Raw genomic sequence first — 17,965 nt, forward strand, 5'->3', positions numbered from 1 at the left:
TGGCCCTTCAAAGGTAGCATCACCTTTGATGTCTGCCTTTTAGGCTAACACCCTGGGCAGCCCATCCTGTGGGAGGGGGCCACACCTATAGTGTGGCAACAGCCTTTGTTGCCAGCCTGTGAGTCATTCACACGACTCCCCAGGCAGGCAGAAACCTGTTTCAGTCCCAGTGTCTCTGCAAAGCCACTGGACCAGGTGGGTGAAAGAGTGGTCTATTTTGCAAAAACGACCGGCATTAAATTGACATAAATGTCGACTGCACTATTGCGTCACATTTAATGTCCTCTTTAATTTGATGCTTTACATGGCATAGTTCGGTATCCTCTGTCAGGAGTTAGGCGCATTGAAGTGCCAACTGTTAACCTTGCAATTACCTTATAAGGCGACATATCTGTCCTCAGCTAACACCAACACTTTAGGCCTTTGCTGTACAGATATATCAAACATATATGTCTATCTTAACAATGTACAGCTCCTTGCTATAGGGCTTCATAGGCCTGCCTAAGAGGAGATATATATATATATATATATATATAGCCCTTAGCTATATATATATATATATATATAGCTAAGGGATTGATGCACTAAGACATTAGTGGTACTGGCAAAGTTGTGTGTGCAGTGCATGCACAGCCTCTTTAGTCTGCAATGGCAGCTGAAAGTCATGTTTTCACTTTGTCACACACAGGGTGGCATAACCAGTGCTGCAGCTCGTATGCACAGCCAGCCCTACATGCCCTAAGTAGCTTGGTACCATCCTAGGAACTTATAAGTAGGTTAGCACATGCCAATTGTGGACAACCAATTAACCATACCATTTTTAAAAGGAAGGAATACTGCCACTGGGGTCTGAACAGCAGGCCTCAATGCACTCTCAAAGTCAAAAACCAGCAGATTATAGTCTAAAATGGGGCAAAACGTTGGAGGAAACCTGCAAAAAAGCCTGTTTACTCACACATCACATATTAGTAAATGTTCCCCTTACTTTATGAATTGGGCCCAGCATCTCCAAAGATATACAGAAGGAATCATTTGTGTGTCTTCTACTGTGCAATGAAATTGAGGAATTTACCAGATTTGTTAAATACATGAATGTTTGCTCTTAGAACACTGCCAGATTAAAAAAATTGCACCACTTCACCTATGGCTATCACAATTTTAGTTTCAACAAAAAATGTAATCTTGCCCATTGGACTCAGGAAGTTTGAGGTTTGTGGAGATTTGCAGTTGTTAAATGTTTTCGTTTAAAATTCGTACTTGACCTGAATTGAAAATGACAATAATAAACAGAGTAATGGGAAGCAGAGAGGCTACTTATGCAAGAATATCTCAGCTGCATAATTTGGTGGGCTGAGCGAATGTGCATAACTTTTTCATACAAAATGTTCCTCAATGCTTGAAAAATTTGTGAAATTAAACTGTTGTACTAAATGACATTTTCTGGCACCTTGCATCATTTCTTAAACTGAGTGTGTACCTTGGATAAAACAAATCCACCAAGAAATTCGTTCAAGCAGAAATGATCTTTTGGCAAGACGTTTTCTAGGCATAACAGTATCTTGCAAGAATTTTTTTCAGTGAGATGTGTGTTCAGGTAAAAAAATGACAGAAAATAGAATAACGCAGTTTTTTGTGAATTTTGCATAACAGGAACATATGAGAATTTCACTAACATAGTGCAACTTTTGCCCAGGTAAATAATATAACTTACTCTCAAGCTAAGTTCAGCCACTGTCAGCCTGCTTACAATTCATGTACCAAAGCGTTTCCAAAATATAAGTGAAGCTAGTGCAGTTTTTTTATGTTGTTGCTACAGAGAGGGAGCACTGTAATCAATACTTGTATACTTCTAAGAGTGAGCTTCATGATACATCATAAGTGGATTGTTCCATTACCTATTTAAGTTTGCTGCTCCTTATTCAATGGCTTTGCACCCATACTTGTTTTTATCCCATTCATGGAACACTTAGGCTTCACACTTGATTTTGATTAGTTGATGACTCCATCCTCTGCTGATGTCCGGGAACTATGCGGTTACCGCCGAATGACCGCACCGCGGTCAAAAGACCGCGGCGGCCATTCTGGCTTTCCCGCTGGGCCGGCGGGCGACCGCCAAAAGGCCGCCCGCCGGCCCAGCAAGAAAGCCCCAGCAACGATGAAGCCGGCTCCGAATGGAGCCGGCGGAGTTGCTGGTGTGCGACGGGTGCAGTGGCACCCGTCGCAATTTTCAGTGTCTGCTTTCCAGACACTGAAAATCATTATGGGGCCCTGTGAGGGGGCCCCTGCACTGCCCATGCCAGTGGCATGGGCAGTGCAGGGGCCTCCAGGGGCCCCACGACACCCGTTCCCGCCATCCTGTTCCTGGCGATATTTACCGCCAGGACCAGGATGGCGGGAAGGGGGTCAGAATCCCCATGGCGGTGCTGCAAGCAGCGCTGCCATGGCGGATTCCTTGGGCCAGGGGTAAACCGGCGGGAAACCGCCGGTTGCCCTTTTCTGACCGCGGCTTTACCGCCGCGGTCAGAATGGCCCTGTTGGCGGTGCTTCCGCGGTCCCCGGCCCTGGCGGTCATGGACCGCCAGGGTCGGAATGACCCCCAATGTGTTTCTTTTTTAAAACATAATTGTGACCTACCTCATGAATATTTATGAGGTAGGTGTTTGCAACCCAATTGGGAATCACTAAGGGCCAGATGTAGCAAGTCGGCAATTTGCGACTTGCAAATTGCGAGTCCCTGCGACTCGCAATTTGCAAGTCGCAAATTGCTATGCAGTACGGTGTCTCAGACACCGACTGCGACTCGCAATGGGGTCGCAATGACCCACCTCATGAATATTCATGAGGTGGGTCGCAAATTGCGGCCCCATTGCAAGTATAGGCACTCGCTAACATGGAGGCCTGCTGTCGTCAGCAGACCTCCATGTTTGCGACCTGCTTTTCAATAAAGCAGTTTTTTTTTTTTTTAAGTGTAGCCCGTTTTCCTAACAGGAAAACGAGCTGCACTTCAAAAAAAACGAAACCTTTTGTTTCGTTTTTTTTTCAGGGCAGGGAGTGGTCCCTTGGACCACTCCCTGCCCTGAAAAAATATTTTGGGGTCCATTCACAAACTGGAAGGTGTCCCATGGGGACCCCTTCCAATTTGCGATTGGGTTACCATCCACTTGAAGTGGATGGTAACTGCGATGCCATTTGCGACCGCATATGCGGTCGCAAATGGTATTGCATCCCAATGCGACTCGCAAATAGGAAGGGAACACCCCTTCCTATTTGCGAGTCTGAAATGCATTTTGCGAGTCGGAAATTGCTATGCAGTACGGTGTCTCAGACACCGACTGCGACTCGCAATGGGGTCGCAATGACCCACCTCATGAATATTCATGAGGTGGGTCGCAAATTGCGGCCCCATTGCAAGTATAGGCACTCGCTAACATGGAGGCCTGCTGTCGTCAGCAGACCTCCATGTTTGCGACCTGCTTTTCAATAAAGCAGTTTTTTTTTTTTTTAAGTGTAGCCCGTTTTCCTAACAGGAAAACGAGCTGCACTTCAAAAAAAACGAAACCTTTTGTTTCGTTTTTTTTTCAGGGCAGGGAGTGGTCCCTTGGACCACTCCCTGCCCTGAAAAAATATTTTGGGGTCCATTCACAAACTGGAAGGTGTCCCATGGGGACCCCTTCCAATTTGCGATTGGGTTACCATCCACTTGAAGTGGATGGTAACTGCGATGCCATTTGCGACCGCATATGCGGTCGCAAATGGTATTGCATCCCAATGCGACTCGCAAATAGGAAGGGAACACCCCTTCCTATTTGCGAGTCTGAAATGCATTTTGCGAGTCGGTAACGACTCGCAAAATGCATTTCTGCATTGGGATACGCGTTTAGCGAGTCGCAAACGGCAAATTTTGCCGTTTGCGACTCGCTAAACGTTTGTTACATCTGGCCCTAAATGTGTCTGAGACACGTTTGTACATTTAATTTTCCAAGTCTCTAATTGCGACTCGCAAAAAGTCACAATTATACACTCGCAAAATAAAATGGTCATACATCTGGCTCATTGTCCCTGGAACCGCTTCCTCCACTATTTATGACTTCAGCTGCTAGTGAAACCATGAAGAAGCTTCTCAAATGTGTAGGCCTGATTCACAAAGGTAAACTTACACTTTTGTGCAAGTTTACTCTTTTTCTGTATTCACAAACTACAATTCAATAGTAACTTTACTACTGCAGAGATTCCCCAGTTGGGGCAGAGAATTCCAGAGATACAAAGATAGGCCTGTCCTCCGGAGTCATAAAGTTACTATTAAATTTAAATTACAAACCACATAGTTGAAATCTTCACCTCTACCTCTTCTATCTTTTCTATGGGGAGATACTCGGATACTTAGTAATAAATGTGACAGTGGTGGTTGGCAGCTGGAAAATAAGAGTGGTTTAAGGAGTCAGGAAGGGTTTAGGGAGGGCTAAGGAAGGTTTTAGGTAGAGACAAACACCCATGCACAAAAAAAAGCTTATTGCTATTCACCAACTGCACTTCTAAAGTTATTACAGCTAAAAAGGACACAAAACATGTACTGCAACTAAGACCTGGAGTATGTCTAGCACTACACATGGTCAGGTACTGGCAGTGCAACACCCTCCAATATAAGATTATTGAGACTATGACGTGAACTAGAATCACGTAGGTAATAATGTTAAAATAAGGCAATTTATTTTGCTAAAAGTATATATATTTAATTTTGAAAATTCTATTAATAAAAATTATTATTTTATGATAAGCTATTTTATTAACCTTTGTAAATTTTTTATTTTGTTATTTTTAATACATAAATACAAACATGTTACTTAAATCTTTAAAAATCATTTCGATTCAATGTATTAAAATTACTTAAATATGTGATTCAAAATTAAGTTACTAGTGTTGTAGTATTTTTTATTTTGTTCTTTATTGAAAAAAATATACAAATACTTTACATTAATATTAAACATAAACATAATTTTTACTATTTTCTTTAAAATATATTCAGTATACTTTTTAAATTTGCCCTGTACTTTACTGTAGGAAGATCTCGCCACTGGTGGTACAGAACTCCATTGTGTAAAAAGTTACTAGGAGTAGGCTTGCAATTGTAAATTTGGTTCCAACTCCTGTTTCAGGGGGTTAAGACTTGCAAATGCCCTCTTTGTAGTAAATTTAGACTCAGAAATGGTGAATAGACAAAAGTAGTGCATCTACAGCAATGTGTACAAGTAAATGTACGCATGTAAATTTACTCACTTGTAAATTTACCTTTGTGAATGGACCACCCAAATCTCTAGGTTGATGCTCACTTTTACATTAGAGCAACTTTTTCATAACTGGATAGTAAATGGGTTGAAGGCACTTCAGCTACTTAGTAGTTTCTACTTATGGACTTGGTAAAGCAGGCACCAGAATGGGAGCAATATTCAAAATCATTATTATTGCTGTATTAATATTTTCAGAGATGTCAGTGCCTCACGATGAGCCACTACCTAGCTTTCCTGTGCTTCCTTTATTTCTCAATCTGCTTGCCCTCGATCGAGCAGCACTTGGTATTCACTAATTCACTCTTGATTCGTTTAGCCTTTAGCTTTAGCCACCAGCAGCACATTACATTTATCTTTCTAAATAAGCATTTTACGAAGTGTTTCTTCTTTTAGAAGTAAGTTACAGCCCCTGTCTACCAGTTACATTAGAAGTTCAGGAAGATAATTCCCCTTTACTACACAATAATACACTAAATATTGTTTTGCCTGTCCAGTTTCAGAAGATTTCGAGATGCTTGCTTCCACCATTCAGTTTCTCGGAGGGCACAGTTCAAAAAACACCAGAGAAAAAAATCATATCTTCTCCAAAGCTGTTATCTCTGTGTTTGGAGTGAATTTCTAATGATTTAGGAAGTAACAAAGAATTCCTGCGGCACATAAAGGGGCCAGCAAGAGTCATAGCTTCACATGGACAAACCATTTAACCTAGGCAAATGCAACAGGTACACATTGAAGAGCGTGGAAGTGTGACACTTAAAACGTATTTGCTGTTGTATAGATACATGTTATTTGTTTCGGATTCGGGGAAATATATTTTACAAAGAAAATAATTTTAGAAAAAAATCTTAGTTTGTGCCATATTCCCCCATAAAAAATGCGTTTAATCATGTCTCTCGCATGTTTAAGTTTGAATTTGTAAACTACCTGTAAATATTCGGTGCATAGCTTCGACCCATCAGGGCCCACACCGTTTTTCTAGTGGCGCCATTCAGGAAGACACACAATCTCACCCATGGCAATAGATTTGCTCGAAGGGACGGCCACTATACTAACATAATTCCAGAATAGGCAAATCCTATTTGCAAGCCACTTTACTCACGTTATACTTCGGTGTAGGAAACAATTGTGAATCATGGCTTATCACTCGGAATGACAATTTTGGATGTGAGCTTTTACATATTAAATGTTAACATCATTGAATCATTGTATACGGTAACAAATTACATGGACCTCATCTGTGTCAGACAATTTTGTGCCGATGCAATTTTGCACCGTCATTTGCATCAACCGACCTTTCAAATAGTTATGGCTGGTTAGTGAAGTATAAATTACATATCGCCCTAGCTCTATGGTGCAAATGATGATGCAATAGCACCAGGTAGCAGAGCTATTAAAGTAGCCTGCCACTATCATGTTGTGATAGCTGGGAGATGGTGCATGTACAGCTTTTTAAATTATATATAATTAGCAGTGTAATTGTATCAACTAAAAGCACTACAGACCTGTAGAGAACTGTTCTCTAATTTCTCCACAAGTGCATCCAATCGATGAGCGAAACCTTCCAGGCGCGCTTCTAATTTCTGAGCCACATCCTTACTTTTCAAAGCTGAAAGAAGGTTCTGGCTGAGTATGCATAATGTATCCATTGCTTTTCTCTTCATTTCTGATTCTGCTTTTAAAATCTATTAAAAAAACAACGTGGATTTATTCTAACAGCACATATGAAGTACGAAAATCAACAAAACATTTTGAAAAATAACAGATATGACCTTTTTTAAATTTTAAAATAGAAAGTAATATGAAAGATACATTTCTCAACGAAAAACACAAATTCCTAAGTCCCACCACTACCCTCACTGAAGTATTTAACCACAAAGACCAAACTACTGTACTAGAATGACAGAAGGCTAACATTGTATTAAGGTAAGAACAGACGTTTTAATATAGTACAGCATTACAGTAAAAGCCAACATGGAATGACTTTAAGGAGTAAAAAACCTTCCTTAGTCAACTGTCATGGTATACTGTGGATCTTTGGTTGACAAATCTCACAGAAAATCCCAAAAGCTGCAGTCATTCGTGTTTACCAATTCCTATATTGACTTGCAATGTTGATTTATTTCTAGCAATTTTCAGTAATAGTATCTGTAAAGATAAAAGCCTAAAAGATATTGATCATCTATCAGGCTGTACACCTGCAACATTGTTTTCCCTTTTAATCTAAATTGTCTTGAATATTTTTATTTTGACGCTAATTGAGGGGTGTGAGAAAGTAGCCCCTTTCTAGCAAGTTTACCCCCATTTTTGGCCTGTTTGTCAGTGTGTTTTACTGTGTCAATGGGATCCTGCTAATCAGGACTCCAATGCTTATGCTCTCTCTGGTTCCAAATTTGTCACTACATACTGGTAACCCAGTATTTCATCCCAAATTGGCATACGGGTCACCCCTTATAAGACCCTAGTACATGTTACTTAGGTACCCAGGGCACTGGGGTTCCAGGGGATCCCTATGGGCTATAGCATTACTTATATGTCAGGCTTTCCAACCATGAAGGCTGGATGCAAAGTACCTGTGTGTGAGGGCACCCTGCACTAGCAGAGGTGCCCCCACATCGTCCAAGACCATTTTCCCAGACTTTGTGAGTGCGGGGACGACATTTTACGCGTATACTGGACATAGGTCAATACCTTCACAATGGTAACTCCGAATATGGCCATGTAAGGTGTCTAACAACTGGGAATTGTACCTCAATACCGATTCCAGTTTTGGTTGCACAATAACATGCACTCTGGGGGCTCCACGGTGGACCCCAGTACTGCCATTACCGCCTTCTAAGGTTTTCCAGGCAGCCCCAGCTGCTGCACCCTCACAGACAGGTTTCTGCCCTCCTGTTGCTTGAGCAGCTCAAGCCCAGCAAGGCAGAACAAAGGATTTCCTTTGGGAGAGGGGAGTTACACCCTCTCCCTTTGGAAATAGGTGTTACAGACATACGAGGGGTATCCTCCCAGAGCCTCTGGATTATACAAAGGGGGCACCATCTGTGCCCTTCAAAGCATTTCCAGTCTACACCAGTTCAGGGACCCCCAGTCCCTGCTCTGGTGTGAAACTGAACAAAGGAAAGGGCAGTGACCACTCCCCTGTCCATCGCCACCCCAGGGGTGGTGCCTAGAGCTCCTCCAGAGTGTTCCTCAGATTTGCCATCTTAGATGCTCCCAGAGTTCCCCACCACCTTGGAATCCGAGTGGCTAGTGTCAGCAGGTGAAGTCAGAGCCCTCCCCAATAGGTGCTTACCCGGTTAGATGACCAATCCCCCTTTCAGGGCTATTTAGGGTCTCTCCTCTGGGTGTTTCTTCAGTTTCAGATTGCAAGACTCCGGCAGGAATCCTCTGCATCCTTTCCTTCATCTATCAACGGAACAGCCGCTGACTGCTCTAGGTACTCTTCAACTTGCAACAAAGAAGCAAAGACGACTTCTGCAACATTGTAACTTTAGCTCCTGCCAGCAACTGCAACAGTTTCCAGGTCATGCATCCTCCATGGACTGCCTGTCCTCAGCCTGCACCAGAAGAAGAGAAGAAATCTCCTGTGGAGTGACAGAGTCACTTCCCTGCTTCAGCAGGCACCTCTCTGCAGCGATGACCGGTGGTGTAGGTTCCCTCTCCCCATGATGAGCGTGGATCCAGCAACACAGGTGGTGGACTAAAGTGACTCAGACAGTCCCAAGGTCCAGCTGTCCAACTTTGGTGAAGGTAAGAGCTTGCCTCCCCACGCAAGACAGTACCCCCCTGCACCGCGTGACTTGCAGTTGCCAAGGCTTGTGTGTGACCTTCCAAGAAGTTCTTCATGCACAGCACAACTTAGGCCCCCCAGCACTCCATCCTGTGATGCACAGCTGTGATGCACAGCTTCCCGAGTGGTTCTCCGGCGGCATGGGATTCCTTTGAGTTGTGCTGCGTGGGCCCCCATTTGTACCTTCTTTGTCACCGTGCTGTAGGACTTCTGTGCGTGCTCCCTGGCCTTCTGAGGGCTCTCTGAGTTGCTGAGAGCCCCCTCTGTCTCTCCCTTCTGGGTAGAGGCCAACAGGTTCCTCCTGGTCATGGACAGAGCCATTTTCTGCTAACCCAAGCTTTGTGTGTGCCAAGGCTTGTTGGCAGAATCCAGCGAAGCAAACCAGACTGTAATCATCCATCCGGCGTGGGACATCTTCTGCATCAACCAGGAACCCACATCTGTCTTCTTGGGCACATAACTGACTTTTGTCTTCTCACTGGTGGTTCTTCTTTTGCACCTTGTTCCTGGTTAGCAGGGGCTCCTGTTCTCCCTGGATTCTTCAGTGCTTCTTGGACTTGGTCCCCTTCTTACACAGGTCTTTAGTTCCAGGAATCCATTGTTTATGTCTTGCAATCTCTTTGGTTCTTGCATGATCTTCTATCACGACTTCTTGTGTGTTTCAGGAAACTTACTGTTATTTACTCCTGCTTTCCTGGGCTCTGTGGTGTGGTGTTACTTACCTTTGGTGTTTTCTTATACTCCCAGCACCCCTCTACACACTACACTTCCCTAGGTGGCAAACCGACTTTTGCATTCCACTGTTTTAGTATATAGTTTGTGTTCCCCCTAGACCCATTGCAACTTATTGTGATTTTCACTATTTGCACTGTTTTCTGACTGTGTACTTACCTGTTTTGGTTACTATTGTATATATTGTGTATATTACTTACCTCATAAGGGAGTATAGTCTCTAAGGTATTTTTGGCATTTGTGTCACCAAAATAAAGTACCTTTATTTTTGTAGCACTAAGTAATTTCTTTCATGTGTGTGAGTAGTGTGTGAGTACTGTGTGACTACAGTGGTATTGCAAGAGCTTTGCATGGCTCCTAGTTCAGCCTTGGCTGCTCTACCTTTAGCTATCTCTGGCTTCTAGACACTGACTACACTTCACTGATAAGGGATAACTGGACCTGGTTTGTTTGGTAACCCTACAAACCAGGCCAGCCTCCTACAAGGGGCCACTAATATCAAGGGACTTGGCAAACTGCAGATCTAGTTCTCCTTAGTTGCCCAATTGGAATATCCCAAGATTGTAAAGAGCCTCAATTGGACGCACTACAATGTAGACTCAAGAGGGCAGCACCAATCAATGCTTTTTGCAGAAGCTCTGGCTATTGCCAGCCATTCGTAATTTTTATTTGACACCAACGGTGATGCCTACTGGACTTTCTTTACATATTACATCAAGTAATCTCAGGTCTTTTTATATTTTGTTATGAATATGGATGTTCCAACAAATTGTGTTATTTGTTACTTCAATAACTACCATGGACACTGGAACAAGTACAAAGTAAAGACAAATCGGGATTAGTGTTGACGTACCTGCTCTAAGTGTTAACATTAGCTGTTGAGAACACCTTTTTTAATTTAAATTGTTCATTCACTTTTCTTCTCGCAAGGAACAGGATTCATACGAAGTCAAAGGCCATATGATTATCAACTGACCTTCAGCAGTATAAATATCAGATGTATTTACGTTATTTTAAAGTGAACTTTATTTAAGAATGCTTTTATTTGTCTTTTCAGTGATCATGTTATATTAAATGTTTCTACAGGATTAATTCCTGGAAAAATAATTACATCTTAATCTGAATGTAAATGGTTAGTGAAAGTTGGAGAAATACTTCTGCCTACAAAGAATCAAGTGTGTCCCTTTGTCTCTCTTCCGCTTTTTGTCTACTTAGGTTGTCTCCTCATCGTGCCTGTGCGGAATACCCAATGATTCTCAAACAGAGATGTCTTAGGAAGATTACATCTGCCAGTTGTCGCAAAGGCACCAGTGCTCACAAGTGCATTCTGGGTTTAAGGCAATGACTTCCCATCCCAGAAACCCCTTTACGAAGGAAACTGCTACAAATACACACATACAAGGTCACCTTCGATATTGTCAAGCCATCCTTTTTGACTGTACGGAATGAACAACCAAAGTAATCACTACAAAGTTTAAAAACTACCCACAATAATCAACTCGAAAGCTAAATGGTTGTTAAGGTATTCTTGCATATGTGATGCCCTCGTAACAAAGGTTGGGATATAAATGTTTCTCCATGAAATATGTATGTCCTAACAAAAAATGATTTACTTGGTGATATATATGGGAATAAAAACAAGGCGTACCTCAAATTAAACATTGTATTAATGAGTTTTAAAGATTATTGAGGTTTTGATACAAACCAGAACAGTTATTTACTTGTTTGACAAAGTAAATGTTACCCCTTTAAATGTTTTCTTTAAACATTGAGCACTACAGAGGGTTTAATCAGTTCCGGGCTTCTCTAGTATCCCGTTTTAGAGACAAAAAGTTATTTTCAGTCCAACTCAAATCTGATTTCGTAATGAGCTCTTAATTAACAAAGGGGCCTGGGTGCTCTAAAGCTGTAAATGAGGACTTTACATTGTTCACCTTGAGAATCCTACCTGCCCCCTTAAGGCTGATACAATTCCTCATGATTACTCGATCTAGCTTGAGCCAGAATTAGACAGGCCATTTTGCGACCCCTGCTAGTGTACAATTTGAAATACAACCTATTTTTACATAGGTTGCATCTGAAATTGCTTTTCCATTCACAAACCAACTGTGTGCAACAGTACATCAGGCCCTAAATTAGTATGTTGGAACATATATGCATTACAGCTTTTCAGGTTTACAGACATGTTTAGAATACTTGGAACTGTATTTTGAAACAAAAATACTAAATCAATTTAGTGTCCCAACAAATTTAAACGTGAACATTTTATTTTATACACAGCATGTTAGTTGTAAAGCATAGTCATCATATGTGCAATTCGCGTGATTTTAATGAAGTAAAGAATTATTCATATTTAGCGAATGTGTAGTTTCTGCAAATGGATTCAATCAGCAATGCAGATAGGCACTGAGTAGACCACACGAAACAGACATGTGGGACAAAAATAAAGGCTAAAGTGCACTAAAGTGACTATCATGTCTGGCTTTGCTACCAAGGTAGTTGTTCCAATATAATACACTAATCAACTTATAAAAATTCGGTGTTGATCCCTTGTAGAAAAACTCTCCCGACACTGATGAACTCACTAAAAAGGTTAGCACAGAGTCAGCACAGAATCATACATATGGATACCTAGTACCTGATTAAAACAATGATTTGGACCAAAACGTGCACATTAGAGGCTATAGAGAATGAAGGTAGACAAAATCGAATCTGTGTACTATACAATTAGATTGAAACATGTTATACAATCATACAACAATACAGGACAGAAAACATTTCTGGAAACAGACTAATAGTACATACTGTCAAGACCTAACAATGCTCCCAATTCAAACTGAATGAAAGACTCTCCATGTTGTTAGATTTGACAGAAGTTATATCACATAAATTTAAAGTCTGGGTCTTAGGAGAAAATAGAGAGACTCATAAGATGTAATCAAGTCTCTGGTGGATGGCAGAGAACTGTCAATAGCATTTAAAATTAGGGAGGTGAAAACAAATGTTCTTAGCGCCAGCCTAGGTGGAGCAGAAGTTGAAAAGCAATTTGACTTAAAGACTAATGAACTTTAACAAGCTATGCCATTGTCCTTGTTAGCAAGGTTTAGGAGTAAAATTAATCTTTCAAATCAGCAAATGTTCGATGCCAGTTAAGCCAAACAGGTAATATTCCGAAGACATCCATTAATTGAGCAAACGGGACTTTTAGAATATCGAGGCAGTGTGGAGGCGAGCCACTACGAAAAAAATAAACCTGTGACGACTATGGTCAAAAGAGAGGTTTATAAAACCAAATCTGCACTTGTTTAACTTGAACTACCTCAAAAACGTCTTCAGAGCATCCCATTAATTGCCTACTTTGGGGACAACATGAGAAGAAGAAAGAAATAATGTTGAGATGCCGCATCTAACAAGGAAATGAGGGGCAAGTCATCACCATTAAATACAACGTATCTAGGAATATTGCTGGCATAACAGCGAAATGTGAAGCTATCCACGAAAGGGAATGGCTGCACATCCAACTTTATTATCAAAATGCTCACTTTTTAGACAAAAAAATGCAGCTCGAAATATAAACAGTTACGTTTTATTTGAGTGCTGAGACTGAGTGACGAAAAAGTGAGGGAAGAAATATCTTTGTAAAGAAAGTATATAGTAATAGAACAAATGTTTACAGGTCCAAGTGAAAAGAGATGATGGATTTTTTCAACTAAAATTAAAAAAATTGCAAAATTGTTTACCGTGTACTACGGGATTTACACTTCTGTTGTAGACTGGCACTAAAACAATTGGGCTAAGCACCAATGACCTGGGTAGGTCAAGTACCCGTCTCAATCATTTAAACATTTTCAATGACCTTCATCATAACCGGAGGAAGAAGTTGAAGGTGATTAATTTTCTTTAGTAAATTCTACTGAATGGAAAATTTCGATTTGGATACACTACTTTAAGCACTCGAGGTGAATGCACCCCAGATTGAACAATTTCTGTTATGATCAGACACCACTTGGAGAATTTCAACTTTGACAGGTGTTTCTAATCCAGTGAACTGGACACTGTTTCAGATTATTTGAATTGATAGGCATGAACCCCTTGTATTTTCATAGTGAGTGGCCTCCGTAAGAAAACATTCTTGTACAATTTCTTCTCTCCTAAGTACTTCAGAAATTTGACTAAAGTTGTTACAGCCTGCTGCCAAATTTTGGTCCAATCAAACAATACTTTTAGGAAGTTCTAGACTAACACCATGCTGGGATTCACCAGGAAGCCCTGAGTATCCCACTTGGTAACCCTGGAATCAACCTCTGGGGTGATCACCTAATTCTTGACAAAATAAGGTCATGGGTTTTGGGTGCTAACCATGGGTAACCTAGTTCACGTTCAGATATTTCCAGTTTTCATCTTGGATATCAGAAAGGTGTCTTAAAGAGGTTAAGAATTCCAGAGGTATGGAAAATGAATTGCAAGATATATCATTTAAAAAAAGAGGTTCTGTTAGAAATGGGGTCTTTGGTTGGCAGTCAGGTTACCCCCTGTCCAAGCAAGGACCCTCACTCTAGTCAGGGTAAGTCACACACAATGCAAATTATTTTGTGCCCACCCTCTGGTAGCTTGGCACTGAGCAGTCAGGCTTAACTTAGAAGGCAATGTGTAAAGTATTTGTGCAATAAATCATGCAATAACACAGTATAGCACCACAAAAATACACCACACAGTGTTTAGAAAAATATATAATATTGATCTGGCTAAATGCAGGTCAAAACAATTAAAATGCAATAAATATATGTTGAGATATTGCTGTAAAAGTGATATAAAGTGTCTTTAGTCTTTTAAAAGCAATAAATGTCTCTTTCAAGCACAAAGTACCTGGTTCGCGTGCAAAATCTCAGCAAAGAACCGCAGAGGAGGAGAAGCATGTAAACAAAGGGGGTGTGCACGTTGATTTCTCGGGACGCACACAGCGATGCGTCATTTAGTTTTCACAGAGGGACGGCTGGGCGTCGATTTCCGGTGCTCAGTTGTTGATCCTCTTAGGGTTGCGGGGTTTTCGGATGCCCTGGGGACGATGCGTGGATTTCCGGCACTGACAGGACAAAGTCACAGGGGCTGCGTCGATCCGGTGGCCATTGTGTGGAAATTTCTACCGCACGGCAGCCCTGCGTTGATTCCTCTCTGGAAGTCGGGCTGCGCCGTTCCAGCTTGGCTGTGCGTCGATCCAGTGGGCAGTGCGTCAAATTTCCAGTCGCTACGCTGGCGCTGCATCGATCTTCTCATTGCGAAGTCGGGCTGCGCCGTTCTGGTTCAGCGTGCAGTGAATTTTTCACCGCAGTGCAGGCTGTGCATCATTTCTGGCAGGCTGTATGTCAATTTTCACCGTACAGGGAGTCCTCCTTGTAGAGATGAAGTCTTTTTGGTCCTGAGACTTCAGAGAACAGGAGGCAAGCTCTATCCAAGATGTTGGAGAGCACTTCTCGGCACAGCCAGAGAGGAGCAAGGCAGCAGGGCAACAGCAAGGCAGCAGTCCTTCACAGAAAGTAGTCTGGCGAGTCCTTTGGGCAGCCAGGCAGTTCTTCTGAGCAGGTTGCAGATTCTGGTTCAGGTTCTCTTCTTCAGGAAGTGTCTGAGTTGGTAGGGTCAGAGGCCCTGTTTAAATACCCAAATGTGCCTTTTAAGTGGGGGAGACTTCAAAGAGTGACTTAGAAATGCACAAGGTCCCCTTTCAGTTCAATCCTGTCTGCCAGAGTCCCAGTAGAGGGTGTGGCAGTCCTTTGTGTGAGGGCAGGCTACTGTCCTTTGACATGCAGGTGTCAGGCCCTCCACCCTCCCATCCCAGGAAGACCCATTCAAAATGTAGATGCATGCAAGTGAGGCTGAGTATCCTGTGTTTGGGGTGTGTCTGAGTGAACGTACAAGGGAGCTGTCAACTAAACCCAGCCAGACATGGATTGTAAGGTGCAGAAGAATTTAAGTGCAGAGAAATGCTCACTTTCTAAAAGTGGCATTTCTAAAATAGTAATATTAAATCCAACTTCACCATTCAGCAGGACTTTCTATCACCATTCTGGCCACACTAAATATGACCTTCCTACTCCTTTCAGATCAGTAGCTACCACTCAAACAATATGTGAGGGCAGCTCCAATGTTAGCCTATAAAGGGAGCAGGCCTCCCAGCAGTGTAAAAACTAATGTAGGAGTTTTACACTACCAAGACAAGTAAACTACATAGGTACATGTCCTGCCTTTTGTCTACACAGCACCCTGCCTTATGTGTTGCCTAGGGCATACCTCAGGGATGACATATATGTAGAAAAAGGGGAGTTTTAGGCTTGGCAAGTACTTTTAAATGCCAAATCGAATTGGCAGTGAAACTAAACACACAAGACTTGCAATGGCAGGCCTGAGACAAGGCTAAGGAGCTACTTAAGTGGGTGGCACAATCAGTGCTGCAGGCCCACTAGTAGCATTTAATCTACAGGCCCTGGGCACACATAGTGCACTTTACTAGGGTCTTATAAGTACATTAAATAATCCAATTGGGTATGATCCAATGTTACCATGTTTAAAGGGAGAGAGCATATGCACTTTAGCATTGGTTAGCAGTGGTAAAGTGTGCAGAGTCTTAAAACCAGAATAACAGTATCTAAAAAGTGGAGGGAGGTAGGAAAAAAGTTAGGGGTGACCACCCTAAGACTGTCAGGCCTAACATGTTTCCCTCAGCTGAAAGTGGGGCGAGCTCCCCAACCTCCTGGGAGCTCTCATCGCTAAGGCGGAAGTATCTGTAGAGACCATCAGCGTTGGCGTGGCCACTCCCCAGGCGATGCTCTACCGTAAAGTCCATCCCCTGTAGGGATATGGATTACCTCAAGAGCTTAGGATTCTCACCCCTCATCTGCATGAGTCATCTGAGGGGCCTGTGCTCTGTCTGAACCGGGTGGTGAGTCCCAAACAGGTATGGTCTCAGCTTCTTCAGTGCCCAGACCACAGCAAATGCTGGTCTTTCAATAGCACTCCACCTCTGTTCCCGTGGTAATAGTCTTCTGCTAATAAAGACTACTGTTGGTCTAGGCCCTCCTCATTTAGCTGTGCTAGAACAGCCCCTATGCCATGCTCTGAAGCGTCTGTCTGCACATTAAATTCCTGGGAGTAGTCAGAGGCCTTGAGCACGGGGGCCGCGCCCATGGCTTCCTTCAGGGATTCAAAGGCTTTCTGACAAGCCTCTGTCCAATTCACAAACCTAGGTTGCTTTTTGGAAGTAAGTTCTGTCAAGGATGTCACAATGGAACCATAGCCCTTGACAAACCTATGGTAGTATCCCGTGAGGCCTAAGAAGTCCCTCACTTCTGTCTGTGTTCTAGGTGGTTGCCAGGCCTTGATAGTTTCAAAGTGGTCTGGAGCGGCTGCACTTTGTCCCAAGTATACCCCAGAACCCAGCCGAATCTGGCACTTACTAGCCTTAATGGTCACGCCTGCCTGTTGCACAGCCTGAAGCACTTCCTTGAGGTGGAGCTGGTGTTCCTCCCAGCTGGAACTACAGACGGCTATGTCGTCTAGGTAGGTTGCACAGAAGGCATCCTTGCCAGCTTGACCCTGTTAACCAACCGTTGGAAAGTAGCAGGGGCATTTTTCAACCCAAAGGGCATCACCCAGAACTGGTAATGGCCATCAGGTGTGGAAAATGCAGATCTTTCTTTAGCCCCCTCCGTCAAGGCGATCTGCCAGTACCCTGATGTGAAATCAAAAGTACTGAGGAATTTGGCAGCGGCTAGCCTGTCTACGAGCTCATCAGCTCAGGGGATGGGGTGAGCGTCAGTCCGTGTGACTGAGTTGAGACCCCAGTAGTCCACACAGAACCGGAGTTCTGGCTTGGCACCAGGTGCAGCAGCCTTGGGTACCAGCACCACAGGGCTGGCCTAGAGACTGCTGGACTTCTCAATAACCCCTAGAGCCAACATCTTGGAAACTTCCTCCTTGATGATGGCCTTCACCTTATCTGACAACCTGTAAATTTAGCTCTTTCCAGGGGAACTGTCTCCTGTGTCAATATCATGGACACACAGGTGGGTGAATCCCAGGAGTAAGGGAAAACAGGGAAGAGAACTGCTCCAACAACTCGCGGCAGTCTCCTCTCTGATCTAGAGTCAGGGAGTCAGAGAGATTG

General features: G+C 42.8%; 1 protein-coding gene across 4 annotated transcripts in view; it reads right to left on the reverse strand.

The window, feature by feature from the left end:
* Window positions 1–17,965, reverse strand: part of DMD (dystrophin) — a 6,960,831-nt gene that overhangs the window by 5,339,860 nt on the left and 1,603,006 nt on the right. For all 4 annotated transcript variants that reach the window (XM_069204753.1, XM_069204754.1, XM_069204752.1 and 1 more), the window contains one exon: window positions 6,788–6,967. In XM_069204753.1, the coding sequence (XP_069060854.1) occupies window positions 6,788–6,967 (180 nt within the window). The remainder of the gene's footprint in view (window positions 1–6,787; window positions 6,968–17,965) is intronic.

Source organism: Pleurodeles waltl, chromosome 8, assembly GCF_031143425.1.
Source record: "Pleurodeles waltl isolate 20211129_DDA chromosome 8, aPleWal1.hap1.20221129, whole genome shotgun sequence".
Lineage (NCBI taxonomy): Eukaryota > Metazoa > Chordata > Amphibia > Caudata > Salamandridae > Pleurodeles > Pleurodeles waltl.